This window comes from Ctenopharyngodon idella, chromosome 3 (genome assembly GCF_019924925.1).
Source record: "Ctenopharyngodon idella isolate HZGC_01 chromosome 3, HZGC01, whole genome shotgun sequence".
In the NCBI taxonomy this organism is placed as follows: domain Eukaryota; kingdom Metazoa; phylum Chordata; class Actinopteri; order Cypriniformes; family Xenocyprididae; genus Ctenopharyngodon; species Ctenopharyngodon idella.
This window is the reverse complement of record NC_067222.1, coordinates 35,411,327-35,425,740: the sequence shown is the minus strand read 5'-3', so window position 1 is coordinate 35,425,740 and position 14,414 is coordinate 35,411,327. Positions and strand designations below refer to the sequence as shown.

Genomic DNA, 14,414 nt, shown 5'->3' with positions numbered 1-14,414 from the left:
ACCCTAATAAGTTTACATGTGTAAGTCATTACAAATTCAGAATGAGACAAATCATGTGCCTTTAACTACATAATAAAGGAAAGTATGTTTTTGCTGAATACACAAACTGTTAAAGGGTATGTATAATGGCATTTAATAAAGATGTGATGCACATGGCTAAATCAGAAATAATTTAATGAAATTGAAGGCAGAGTAATTTCACAGTGGGCAGCAACTTAAAGCACACAGATGACCCTCAAAATTTACTTGACTTAACATCCATTAATATTTTAGCATGAAGATTACACCTCACCCCAGACAAGCTCACAATACTGTCTTCAAATAGATTTGTGAACAGTAGCAACAAAACAGTATGACAGTTACAGCAAACGAGGTTTGTTCAAACCAGGAAAAAGAAATAACCTTCTTAGAAGATAATGTGCGTATAATGGTATGGCTTGTTCTCAATTTACATTCAACAGACTGCAATTAAATGTTGAAAAATCTGTCTCTGACAAATCGTTACAAAGGCCAATAATTACTGGGTAGCCAAACAACTTAATATTAAGACACACTTGTGATGAAACGGCGGTGGTCTGTAATTCTGGACTACAACTGCAATCATGCAGTAGTGGGAATAATTACAGACGATGTAGTTTTGGCAACAACCACCACTATCATTCATTTCACAACACTGCGACAGCCATTAGAATGAAGTGCCACTTCATCCACACAGTTACTCATGCTGACGTTGCTTGCACACAACAATTTATATCCATTTTAAATATATCTAGAAAAGCTGAATAGTACAACACGTGAGATACAATGTCTATAAATGCCCCCATATTTTGCCATTGTTACATTTTTGTGTTCTTCAAACATGCAGAAGATTGTGTAACAGTTCTCCACGATGTGACATTTTACATGCAGTACATTCATTCACCTTATCGCACAATTACGTTAAAACACAAAGGGCAGTTGGCTCAATTTTTGTTTGTTTAACAATGTAACCTTTGTTCATCTTTGTATTATAAAAAAAAAAAAAAGAAAAATCCCATCAGATTTTGTCCACTAGAGAGGAGCTGATTTGCATGTTTTTCCTATATTAATAATCAATTAATGCATTAATAAATTCTCAAGCTCAGAATGCAAGAATCAAAAAGCTAACTGACTAATCCAAATTTTTCTGCTAATTAAAATGCATATAATGCAGTTTATAAGGCTGTTGGTCAATGGTAAACAGCAGCAGACTTAAAGAACGTGTATTGTAAAATACCCTTCTGATGCCACGCAAGTTAGTTCCATTAAAATTCTGCTTGTGATTTTCATGCAGCAACAGTTGCATTGCTTATGAAGGCAAAAAAGCATTAATTATGAAACGGGCAACCAGGACCAGATTAATTAAATAGTGATTAGAGACTCTCCTGCTGTTGTTCCGGGGTAGCTATAGCTGTTAATGAAAACAAGCCTGTAACAACACATTTAAATGAGCCCTCTTTAAATCATGTGCTTGAACGATGGTGAAATCTTGCTGAATCTTGATTTTATTATTACATAGCTTCTGTAAGGTCTTAAGACCACATAAGGAACCTATTTTCTCCATTTTTACGGAAACGGTTTGGCAATAGATTTAAATAGGAAACCTTTACACTAAACAAACACACCACATTCTGTAACACCAGACGTTCAACCAGCTGCTTCCTGGAATGCCATGAGGATATTCACAAAAAATAAGTGATTACATTCAATACGTTTGGTCTCCTGATTTTAACCGGGGTTGGTTAATGATGAACAGATAGTGGACTGGACACATTCAGATTTTGTACAAATAGCTGGTGGTGTAATTAAAACAAAAAGACTGGTTGACCCACTTGGAGGAGCCCTGAATGTAATGCTGCTTGATGAGCTCACTCAGGTACTGGACAATTTTACTCTCCTCCACAGTGTAGCCGAGCTGCAACAAGAAATTAGTCCTGCGTGACGTTACCGAGCCCTGGTCGTTGATGTCCATGGGAAGGTGAATGTGATGGCAGAATGTGTAAAGGAAGGCCTTGGCTGTAAGCTGAGTCAACATACCCTGAACATGGAGGAAGTAGGTGCTGCCACGTTTGATCTGAGTCCTGTGGTCCGCCAAATGGCTTATTAGTGTTCCTCTGTACGGTGGACACCGGAGGGTCTTGTTGTCGCAATCCAAAATGCCTATGTAACGGCAGTATCGATTCAAAGAGTGGAGGATGCTGGATCCAGTCGGGGAGGCAGCTCTGGAGAAAAGAAGAAGTCAAAATAATAAATCAATCACTTTGCACTTTTGGTCACTGATTTAAAGCATTTTGACCACTTTTGAAACTATGATACAGAGTTATTGATTGACTACAGGTCACATTTTCTCAACATACCTCTGCAATCCAATAAGTTTCCATCTCTGCAAGTCTGTAAGCTGAAATGGTGTCGTAAGCCACGGTTGGATGGTTTCACCATACTTGCCGAGATTGGGCACAAAAACAAACAAAGCATTGACCAGCTTCCTCACCGTGCCCTCGTCCACCCCCAAAATAACGAGCGTTCGGCCACTCAGAAGGCAGAAAATGGCTTGCTGAGCAAATGGATATTGCCTGATGAATCGAAGAGCGCTGTGACCAGCTTTCTTCTTCTGCTTTAGCGTCAACGCACTGCCATAAGTGAACGGAGACACCGCTCGGTCAGAACTGGTGGAGGCGCTCATGAAGCTTGTACTATCAGAGGCATCTTCGATATTAATTTTTGCCACATCCTCTGAGAGAACACAAGCGTTTAGATCGGAAAAAGTCAGTCCCATGTTGGGGCTCTCTGCGAGGGCTGACTCTTCAAGAATGTAGTTTACCTGTAAGGCAGGATCTCCTTGAAAAAGAGACAGAGGTTCTTGGTTCACCACAGTGTCACCACAACACTCCTCGGCGAGCTCAGGTAAAGGTTCCTCAAAAACAAAACCATCCTGTCCAATACAGCAAGCTGCATCTATCGGGACTAGATTCCCATCAGATGACCTACGTGGGACAGCAATAGAATGGGACGTATTTTCAAATGAGGACGCAACGGATACCTTGCACTTTCTTTCAAGGCCATCAAAGTAATGTAGACTGGAAGGACTAACACCTCCAAGAGCCTCAATGCTCTTGTCGCTACTTAAACTCCCTTTGGTCTCAGTGTCGGCGGCCTCTGAGGTTTCCTGCGTGATGTCAGATGTACTGGATTCATGAGGCCCTTCCACAGACTCCACGCCTGGCTTAATGTGATCTACATCTATGCAGGTGGTGTAGGAGTCAAGACTCAGCGGCTCACCAGATAAGTTCAGAATGGGGATCGTTGGGTTGTTGGAAGTGATATTGAAGTTCTTTGAGGTTCCTTCGTCCTCCCAGTCACATTCAGATTCAAAGAGAAAACTAGTAACTCTCTGTTTGCTCAGAAGAGCCCTGTCAATCTGGCTGGTATAAATAGAGCACAGATCTCCTCGGAATGACTTCTCGATTACATTTAGTTGCTCTAGAGTTTGGTGAAAATAGCTGGAATCGCAGAGCTCTTCTAATGTTTTCAAGCGTTTATCAAAGCACTTCGCAGATTTGGCCTTGATGAGCTGAGGCGTGTAGGAGGACTTTCTGCTATCGCTTTCAGATTCCAGTGTCTTATCTGCAGGTTCAGAATTATTACTATTTCGTGTATCATCTGATACACTTGTGTCAGCTTGTTGCTCTGTCTCGCATTGTCCAAAATACAGATCTCTCTTTTTTCTGGAAGGGTAAGATGTGATTTGCCTCAGTAGATCTTTGTGTTCATAGATAGACTTCTCCATATTTGCTAGTTCATTCGCCTTCTCAATAGCTTGTGTGGAATAACAGCCATTGTTCATTTTCTGCTGCTCTGCCTCTTTGTGCAGCACCGATCTGGTGTACTCCAAGTCTTTCAGTTTCTTTTCCAGTTCATTTGCAAAAGCTTTCCTGTTTCCTGATTTGAGAATTTCTGATGCCTTGGAAAACTCGGATGACAGTTCTTGGAACTGCTGCATGATCTTCCTTTCGTCTGCGGAAATGTAGGCCATGCAAAAGGGCCGTACGAATCCACGAGCCTCCAAGTCGTACAGCGTCAGATGATGGACGTAGGCAAAAGCCCCTTCCTTGGAATCACCTAGGACGACTTTTGAGTCCTCCACAAAATTGAGCTTTGGATAGTTACTGCCAGGAGGATGTCCGACAAAAGATGCCTGGTAGTCCACAGACATGATGCGCAGCGAGAAGTAGTTAAGGTCAAATGTCCCGCACACTTTTGGGTCATTGGGAATGGTGAGTAAAGGCTGTGGACCAACCTGCTCTGAAAATTCAGAGATGAGTATGAAATCTTTTGAGAATTTCGCATAGGATGTCTTCGTCCATGGATTTGCATTGGCAGTATGAGTAAACAAAGGCACAGAAAACTCCTCTGGAAGTGACAATGGATCCAAGAACGAGTCCCCAAAGTCATCTTCTTTGGTAAAAGCCACCACATCTGGTGAGCCAATCATGTTCTCGGAGTATATAGAGAGACATCAGCAGAAATATCCTTCCATGCTCAGTATCTGCATCGATGAAAGCATAATATTTCACAAAGATATCATTTTGAAAACATCAGAAACATGTTGTGCACTGAGGATCCTCTCTCTCTCTCTCTCTCTCTCTCTCTGTGCAGCGGGGCTGGTTAGTCCACTGAGCCAGATCACGATCTGCTATGCATGAGCTTGAAGACGATGCTCTCCAGCCTGACAGACCTTTCACGTCACCTGCCATAAATCTGATACATCTGTCAATGGCCGTCGCTAATATAAACCTATTTGTAATCGGCCATCTATATAGTATATCTACGCGAAAACACCGCTGTTACAATGTGCTCCAGCTCCTCACTAAACTGACATCCTCTGAAAGCAGCCATATTTAAACGATCGTAACCTTCCCACGTGACTGTCCTGATGAGAAAGTGGCTGTGTTTCAAAACCTAGTGAGCTGTCCTAGCTAGACAGCATTTTGGAGGTTCGCAGCTAGCGGACTCAGAAAGCACTGTCAGATATGCTGCCTAGGTAGTAACTAGGTTTTGACACACAGACATGGCATTTGTTATGACGGGTTTTGTGGGTGTTTGAGGGGAGACATTACATTATTCTTGTCGTATGTCAAGACACGTTCTTATATATCTGGAAATTATTTAATTTCACTTATTTTTTTTTATTTAGTTTATGACATTCCGTTGGGAAAATACACAACACAGCCATACGGCATTCTAACACATTGCTTTACGGTATTTTTACGACAATTCTCGTCAGGCGCCGGAATTGGAAGTTTTTAGAGTTGATTCATCTGCTTTGTTCACACATAATACTTTCACGGATATTTTTTGAAAACTTTCAATTTCCGACACCGATATGTTTTATCTCAGTTAACTTATAATTGTCATGGTTTTATGCTAGTTAGCAAGCTGCTGTTAATTTGCTGCAATGTGCAGAGTGTTTTGTGATCATGCGCCGCTAGATCACAGTTATGAACGTTTTGCATAGGTCACTAAGAGTGACAATTCATAGTCAATTTTATAGGCAAATATCTGTAAACATGATAAGACGCACTCAGATTAAGAAAGTGCTTTGTGTTGCTGAGAAAAACGACGCCGCTAAGGGCATAGCAGAGATCATGTCAAATGGGAGATCGAGAAGAGTAAGTGCTGACTGTTATAGTTATTGATCTATAATGTCAGACCTTGTGGTTATCAAAAGAGTTGTTTCTGTTATTTATTAGGATGATCGTCATTGTTAATGAATCTGTTTTCTTGACAGAGAGAAGGCTACTCTGTCTACAACAAAATATATGAGTATGAATACAACCTGTTTGGGCAAGTAAGTACATTTTTGGTTAACCACTGAAAAAACTGTATATAGTTATAGTAATACATGTAGTGTTTATGTGCTAAGCATGGTGTTTATTTCTTCACAGAATGTAACTGTAAACATGACATCAGTATCAGGGCATCTCTTGGGTCTTGAATTCAAAGCTCCTTTTCAGAAATGGTAATATATAAGTTGGTAACACACACACACACACACTTATGGACAATAACTAACCTAGTAACTAACTAACTATAGCTTATATAAACTTTATCATGTGGTCTGTTTCACAGGCATAGTTGTAATCCAGTCCTGTTGTTTGATGCTGAGGTGGAAAAGTACTGCCCTGAAAACTTTATACCAATCAAGGTACTAATTTCCGTTCATTAAGTTAGATTTATTTTTAGAATATGAGCTCGTATTTTATATTGCAAAAACAATATATTTACATTATCCAGAGGACTTTGGAGAGAGAAGTAAGACAGTGTCAAGCTCTGGTCATTTGGACTGATTGTGACCGAGAAGGAGAGAATATCGGCTTTGAGATCATTGATGTCTGCAAAGCAGGTAAGTTTAGTACATCATGTGCTGGTGCTGTATAGTTCTTACAACCTTTTAAAGTCAGCATGAAACAGATGTGGCGATAGTCTTTTCTTCCCTATTGTGACACATCTGAAAAAGAAAAAATATAGGTTGGGATTTATCATATGGTTGTAGTTTGCTGTAGCTGTGATGTCATGTGAGTGACAGGTTGTCCCGCCCTCGTGCCGGTAAACACGTCATCGGAGAAGAGCAGGGATGTCGCTGCAAGAGGGAGGGGATGTTATTTGATTAAAGATTACGAGGGCACATGAAATAAAAAATGCTGTATTCCATTAAAAGTAAGAATGAACTAGTTTTATGATCTCACAGTGACTTTAACCTCCTGTGATATCTTTCAATTTAGTGAAGCCAAACATTCAGGTCTTCCGTGCACGGTTCTCTGAGATCACCCCAAACTCCATAAGGAGAGCCTGTGAAACCCTCACTGAGCCGAATATCAACATCAGTGATGCTGTGGATGTGAGACAGGAGCTTGATCTCCGCATCGGTAGGCATTTTAAAATATCAGAGAACATGATCACAAATTACTTTCTTATAGACGATGTATTGTGTTTAACTTATATACGTTATGTTCCTTCAGGAGCATCGTTTACTAGGTTCCAGACATTACGCTTGCAGAAGATATTCCCAGAATCTCTCTCCGATCAGCTCATCAGTTATGGCAGTTGTCAGTTTCCAACCCTTGGCTTTGTAGTCGAGCGGTTTAAAGCAATTCAAGCCTTCGTCCCTGAAACTTTCTTTAAAATCAAAGGTACTCTGATTTTTTTTAATTTAAACTTCACATGTAATATTGATGAACAAATTGCGACAAGTGCTTTGTCACATACGCTTTATTGTCTGTATGTAAAATTTCTGTTTAATAGTTGTCCATGAGCCTAACGAAGAGGAATCAGTAGAATTCGGCTGGAAGAGACATCGTCTTTTCAACCACACAGCATGCCTTGTGCTGTATCAGATGTGCATGGAGGTCTGTGCTTCTACTTAACTTGATTAAAAGTATTTTTAAAAACAACATCGCTTTGTAATTGTTTCTTCATCAGTTTTGAAAGAACTTAATGTATTATTTACTCATAATACATTGAGTATTATGCATTAAGAAGTGTTGGTCATTATTCTGTCCTAAGTTTTCTGTGCTTGGCTTTAATCCTTTTAATTCTTTAGGATCCCACAGCAAAAGTGATATCTGTAACAAGTAAACCAAAAAGCAAATGGCGACCTTTACCCCTTGACACTGTGGTGAGTAATCTAAAATATGTCTTTGACAGATTTTCAAAATTAAATTTCAGAAATATGTATGTGGACACCCAAACATCACACCCACACATGACCATTCATAAGCTTACAGATAACAAAAATAGAGTAAAAACTAATATTGTGAATTATTATTACAATTTAAAATAACTGATTTCTATTTTAATCTATTTTGAAATGTAATTTATTCCTCTGATTGCAAAAATTTTCAGCATCATTATTCCAGTCTTCAGTGTCAGATGATCCTTCAGAAATCATTCTAATATGCTGATTTAGTGCTCAGGAAACATTTCTTATTATCATCAATGTTAAAAAAACAAACAGTTGTGCTGCTTAAACCGTGATGCATTTTTCAGGATACTTTAATGAATAGAAAGTTCAAAAGAACAGTATTTATTTGGAACAGCAATCTTTTGTAGCATTATAAATGTTACTGTCACTTTTTTTTATCAATTTATTGTATACTTGCTGAATCATTCAAATGATTAATTTCCTTTAAAAAAAAATCTTACTAACCCTAAGCTTTTGAATGGTAGTGTACATTTTGTTGTACAGCAGACAAGTTGATTAATATTAACAAATTTGATAGTTTTACAACTATGTCCGCAATTGTCATTAGCTACTGAAGTTTTTTTAAAAGTGCAATTTCTTGAGTGACTTGTGCCCAAAATGACCCACAAATGAGTAGTGCTGTTGCATGAGTTAAGTGCAATTAACTGAATCATGGAGAAAAAAAATGTAACGTATGTTAATGTCTACTTTTTTTGGTCAGGAACTTGAAAAACTGGCTTCAAGAAAATTGAGGATAAGTGCCAAAGAAACCATGAAAACCGCAGAAAAGCTGTACACTCAAGGGTATGTTATTAGTTATTTCATCCACATGTCTGTGGTCTACAGCAGTGTTTCCCACCTACCAGAAGGTTTTTGATGTTTCCCTATACAACACACTACAAAGCTGATGAGTTGAATCAAGTGTTTTAATTAGTGAGACACCTAAAACGTTCTGGTAGGTGGGTCCTGAGGACTGGAGCTGAGAAACACTGGTGTATAGCATGTCTGTTGTGACCCTTCACAAATCAACCTGTTTGTTTCCTTCCAGGTTTATCAGTTATCCTCGCACTGAGACCAACATGTTTCCACAGAACCTGAACCTTACCCTGCTGGTTGAGCAACAGACACAAGATAATGAATGGGGAAATTTTGCTCAGCGCATTTTGGAAAGCGGTGGGCCCACACCTCGAAATGGAAACAAATCAGATCAGGCCCATCCTCCCATTCACCCCACCAAATACACCAACAGTTTACAGGTGAGCAACCTCTCTGTTAGGACCAGAGCTGCAATTACCTATCAATTTACATGATGGCAATGTTTAATTATTTTTCTTTTTTTAAAGGGAAATGAAAAACGGCTGTATGAATTCATTGTACGGCACTTTCTGGCCTGTTGCTCCAAAGATGCCCAGGGTCAAGAGGTGACGGTTGAAATTGAAATAGCTGAAGAGCGATTCTCTGCTAGTGGATTGACGATCATTGCGCGCAATTATCTGGAAGTGTACCCTTATGACAAGTGGTACAATAAGGTGATTACTACTCGAAGCATAACACATTTTATAGCTGACCATATTGAGTTGAGTTTTGTTTTTTCAACAGGTGTTATGCCTCTTTTTTTGCACAGGTAATTCCATTATATAGACCTGACACCACGTTCCAGCCCACAGCGATTGAGATGGTGGAAGGACAGACCAGTCCACCACAGCTTTTGACAGAGGCCGATTTGATATCGCTCATGGAGAAGCATGGCATTGGTACTGAAACTTATCTGTCAAGTTTTGTACCTTAAATATTTGACATCATTGTTGAAAAAGAGTTAGTTATGTGACACTCAGCTTGAGTTGTTGTTGCTGCAGGTACTGATGCAACACATGCTGAACACATTGAGACCATAAAGAGTCGTATGTACGTGGGGCTGACGGCTGACCAGAGGTTCCTTCCTGGAGAGCTCGGCATGGGTCTTGTTGAAGGTAACAATATAAACAACATATTAGTAGTCTTGAAATCTGTAAAGAATGGTTTACAGTGCCCCATTATGCTTTTCAGATATTACCTTTCATGTAGCATGTAATATAGCTGTTTGTGAATGTAAAAGTTCTGCATAGTTTCAAAGATCAAAGTGCACAACAAATAGAGTTATTGTCTCCCCAAAGAAAGAACCGATTCTGAACTGCTTGAAACGAGTTTGAAACACTTCCAGCTCAAATGTTTGTAACAAATTTGCATAATGCCAGCCTATGGTCTTCATTGGCTGCCCATGAAAAATGACTATTTTGACCCGCCCTCAAACACTGTAGTTCTAGCTGAGGCCTGAAAGAGTTTGGTTTGTGTTGTCGACATGTCGAGAAGATGCTGTTTTCTGTGCTGCAAAAGCAAATCCACTTTGCATGCACTTCCAAATGATGAAGTCTCGGATTCTAATTGATATTTTAAAACTAACGCCATTGTTACGTTTGCATCACTGTGTTTACAAGTACTGAGGAAGCCTCCAGAGCTGAAATTCAGATAGCATGGTAATGGGTGTTTCGTTTCTGACACGCACTGTAAGCTGTAGACCAATCACAACAGCCTGGGTCATCTGACGAATCAGAGCAGAGTAGTCTCTCTCAGAAAGGAGTGGTTTAGAGAGACTGAAAACTTTATCAAACCGTTTCAGACACTGTGAGTAAAGAGGTGATCCTGCAGTGTATATTATGATAGTGTTGTCAAAAGTACTGACTTTGATACCAAGTCGGTACTCAAATTTTAAAAATGTGACACTTTGAGTTCTGTTGAGCAGATTCGTAAACACCTCTGATTGGCCATTGTGTTCACGCACTCAACTTATTTGTTTGTGATTGGCTATAGTGATCAAAAATTTTATTACCGACTTGGTACTGAAGTTGGTACTTTTGACTACACTATATTATGAGAAAATTAAATGTTTTTTTGATCTTGGATGCATGCAAACCTATTGTAGGAGATCAAAATTAGGAACCTTCAAAATAGCATAATAGAGGCACTTTAATCTCTGTGATTTATGTGAAATTGAGTGTCGTGTTGTTTCAGGGTATAACTCAATGGGGTATGAGATGTCTAAACCAGACCTGAGAGCGGAGCTGGAGGCCGATCTTAAACTTGTGTCAGAGGGCCGAAAGGACAAAGCTTCTGTCCTCAGATATCACGTGGCAAAATACAAAGCTGTTTTTATTGAATCCGTGAGGAAGGCAAAGAAGTGAGTCATTTATTTCAATTTTGGTTGCACTGCAAAGGTAAAGAAGATATATGCAGCTGGCAATTACATTTTTACATACAAATTTGAAATAAGTTTAATTGCTGTCATATTGTGTGCAGATTGGATGAAGCCTTGTCCAATTATCTGGGCCCGGCTCAGGAGATTACCGAACAGGAGCAGGGAGAGATGGAGATACCATTACCTGTGCGAAAATGTCCACAGTGTAACCGTGACATGGTGCTGAAGAAGAAGAAAGACAGTACAGGGTGAGACAATACCATGGGTTAAATTAACAGTTTGGGTTTTCAGGTTGAATCTGAAATGGAAATGGATTGTTGTTTGTTTACTCCTCTTCTGATCATCCTTTTTATCTCACTCTGTGCAGGATGTTTCTTTCATGTATGGGATATCCAGCTTGTAAAGCAGCCGTGTGGTTTCCAGACACAGTTTTGGAGGTCAGCAGAGATGAGAGCATCTGTTCAACGTGCCGTCCGCATCCGGTGCATATGTAAGGATTGTGGTACTTATGTTGCTTTGTAGTCATTTTAATGCAAAGCACTTACACTACCTTCAAAAGTTTGGGGTCAGTAAGAATTATTTTTAAAAGAAATGAATACTTTTAATAAGCAAGGTCACATTAAATTGATCAAAAGTGACATTTAAGACATGTATAATGTTACAGAAGATTTCTATTTCAAATAAATGCTGTTCTTCTGAACTTTCTATTCATCAGAGAATCCTGAACAAAATGTATCACGGTTTCCACAAAAATATTATTCAGCACAACTGTTTACAATATTGATAATAATAAGAAAAAAGGTTTCTTGACTACAAAATCATCATATTAGAATGATTTCTGAAGGATCATATGACACTGAAGACTGTAATGATGAAAATCCAGCTTTGATTACAGGAATAAATTACATTTTTAAAATAGATTAATAAAGAAAACAGTTAATTTAAATTGCAATAATATTTCACAATATTACAGTTTTTACTGTATTTTTGCTTAAATAAATGTAGCCTTGGAAGAGACTTAGAACATTAAAAAATCGTACTGACCCCAAAGTTTTGAACAGTAGTGCATTTTTGGTTAAAAAAACATCTTTACAATAAGGATTTATATGTTAACTTTATTTCATGTGATAGCTAATATGAAATAATGAGTAATATTTTTACAGCATTTAATTAAGTTTAATTTCTATCTATATTAATACATTTAAAACTCATCAAGTTGTGTATATTAACATTTTTAAACAATTTTAAGTACTGTGAACAGACATGACTTAACAACATACAATATATTTATAAATTAACATTAACCTACATTAATAAATGCTGAAAAAATTGTTGTTACTTGTTAGTTCATGATTCATACGGCATTAACTAATCTTAACAAACCGAATCTTATTTTAAAGTTTTACCGTTTGTGTGTGTGTGTAAATTTGTGTTAATAAACCATAGACAGTAAGACCAGTACCACGTATTAAGAAAGTTAATAGGTTCATTTTTTAATACTGACTCTGGTTTTATTCCTAAAATCTTTGACAGGCTGAAGTTTAAATTCAAGAGAGGAAGTTTGCCACCTATGATGCCCCTTGAATTTGTTGGCTGCATTGGAGGATGTGATGAGACTCTCAGAGAGGTCTTGAACTTAAAATATCTCAGAGGAGGAGAAGCAGATTCTGGCTCTCGGATTAATAACGGCTCTGGGTCAAATCAGCATCATGTACCTAGAACCAGCTCAGCACCTCCATCCAGGGTGGAGAACGTGAGACCTCCAGCACCCAGACCCCGAGCCGATGGCAACCGCCCCCCAGCCAGTCTGCCACCTCCTCGGGCAGCACAACCACCAGCTTCAGCCCAGGGCGGTGCCATTGTGTGTAACTGTGGTCAGGATGCCCTTCTTCTCACTGTACGCAAAGAGGGTCCCAACCAAGGCCGTCAGTTTTACAAGTGTAACACAGGGGATTGTAAATTCTTCCTGTGGGCTGACCAGCCGGCTGAGCAGGCAGCGCCTGGTGGAAACAGAGGACCCCTAAGTCAGAATTTTCAACCTCCCAGGCCTTCAAATGGCTTTGGGAACATGCCTCAGCAGAGGCAAAACAACAGAGGATCTGGAGGTGATGAAGGTGAAACCATGTGTAACTGTAATGAGCCTGCAGTTACCAGGACTGTCATGAAAGATGGGCCAAACAAGGGCCGAATGTTCCACACCTGTGGGAAACCACGTGATCAGCAGTGTGGGTTCTTCCAGTGGGCAAACGAAAATGTGGCTCCAGGTATAACGGCAGTCCATCATGCTTTTGAACTGAAAATACTGTATATGCATAGGCAAAATATAGGAATATCTTGAACAGGATCATTCTTACATAGACTGCCATTTGAAAGTTTGGGGTCATATAATATAATATAAGGAAATTCATATTTTTATTTAGCAAAGACACATTAAATGGATCAGAAGTAACAATAACAAATTTCTTTTTCAAATAAATGTTGTTCTTTTGAACTTTATATTCATCAAAAAATCCTAAAAAAAAAAATGGATGACAGTTTCCACAATAATGTTGAGCAGCATAGCGGTTTTCAACATTGTAATAATAATAAGAAATGTTTCTTGTGCAGCAAATCATCATATCAGAATGATTTCTGAAGGATCATGTGACACTGAAGACCGGAGTAATGATGCTGAAAATTCAGTTTTGACATCACAGGAATAAAATAGATTAATAAAGAAAACAGCTGTTTTTAATTGTATTAATATTTTGCAATATCAAAATCATTAAGCAATTTTACCAACCCTAAACTTTTGAACACTATTTTACTTAAACATCCCAGTAAACTCCTAATCAGGTGACATTGTGCTACATATGTAAATATTGAATTTCTTCAATGTTGTCTTTGTTGTTAATAATTAATTTACCTTTCCTCTCACTTTTTCAGCCACAGGTTTTTCTGGGGGAAATGGTGGTAAACATCCTGGGAACAAAAAGGCCGGCGCTGCCCCAAACAAGCCTCCCACTGCCAAAAGGCCGAGGACCTGTGGAATATGTCATGAGCCGGGTCATACCCGGGTCACCTGTCCTCAGGGCCAGTGAGAACAATATTTCCTGCAGTTTTTGTAAAATACAAAATACACATGTAAATGAAATTAATGTTGTCTTATGTATAATTAATGTTTTTTTTTATGTATACATATAAATTGTGTAAAATAAAATTATTTTAAAGTACAACATTATTTTTTTTGTGCATAGTCTTATATTTTTAATGAATGAAATGTTTACATATTGAATGACCAACAATAGTGTAACAGTCCGATATATATTTTCATGTATAAAGGCCCAATTTATACTATAAAAATTGTATATTGTAAATGTGTTTCTACTCACTATAGTACTGTCCTGTTAGATTGTTTATTTTAATATTTTATTATATAGTTAT

General features: G+C 38.5%; 2 protein-coding genes across 2 annotated transcripts; one reads left to right on the top strand and one right to left on the bottom strand.

Moving 5' to 3' along the window:
• Positions 1–157: 157 nt before the first annotated feature.
• On the bottom strand, positions 158–4,933 carry smcr8a (Smith-Magenis syndrome chromosome region, candidate 8a). The gene is made up of 2 exons (XM_051888306.1): positions 2,376–4,933; positions 158–2,240 (listed from the first exon to the last, which is right to left on the bottom strand). Exons 1-2 carry the CDS (start codon positions 4,508–4,510, stop codon positions 1,793–1,795), a joined length of 2,583 nt encoding a protein of 860 aa, XP_051744266.1. The 5' UTR covers positions 4,511–4,933; the 3' UTR covers positions 158–1,792.
• A 156-nt stretch (positions 4,934–5,089) lies between these two features.
• On the top strand, positions 5,090–14,211 carry top3a (DNA topoisomerase III alpha). Its single transcript, XM_051888305.1, has 19 exons — positions 5,090–5,687; positions 5,807–5,866; positions 5,964–6,037; positions 6,148–6,223; positions 6,313–6,421; positions 6,801–6,944; positions 7,038–7,208; positions 7,321–7,424; positions 7,619–7,693; positions 8,481–8,563; positions 8,808–9,015; positions 9,103–9,288; positions 9,384–9,513; positions 9,616–9,729; positions 10,808–10,973; positions 11,093–11,239; positions 11,359–11,481; positions 12,525–13,255; positions 13,917–14,211. Exons 1-19 carry the CDS (start codon positions 5,517–5,519, stop codon positions 14,069–14,071), a joined length of 3,027 nt encoding a protein of 1,008 aa, XP_051744265.1. The 5' UTR covers positions 5,090–5,516; the 3' UTR covers positions 14,072–14,211.
• Positions 14,212–14,414: the final 203 nt, after the last annotated feature.

Coding starts and splice junctions, on each gene's coding strand:
- smcr8a (XM_051888306.1), bottom strand. CDS start 4,510: ATGATTGGCTCACCAGATGTGGTGGCTTTTACCAAAGAAGATGACTTT. Junction 2,241..2,375: donor AAACTTATTGGATTGCAGAG/GTATGTTGAGAA, acceptor TCTTTTCTCCAG/AGCTGCCTCCCCGACTGGAT.
- top3a (XM_051888305.1), top strand. CDS start 5,517: ATGAACGTTTTGCATAGGTCACTAAGAGTGACAATTCATAGTCAATTT. Junction 5,688..5,806: donor CAAATGGGAGATCGAGAAGA/GTAAGTGCTGAC, acceptor TTTTCTTGACAG/AGAGAAGGCTACTCTGTCTA. Junction 7,425..7,618: donor TGTATCAGATGTGCATGGAG/GTCTGTGCTTCT, acceptor TTAATTCTTTAG/GATCCCACAGCAAAAGTGAT.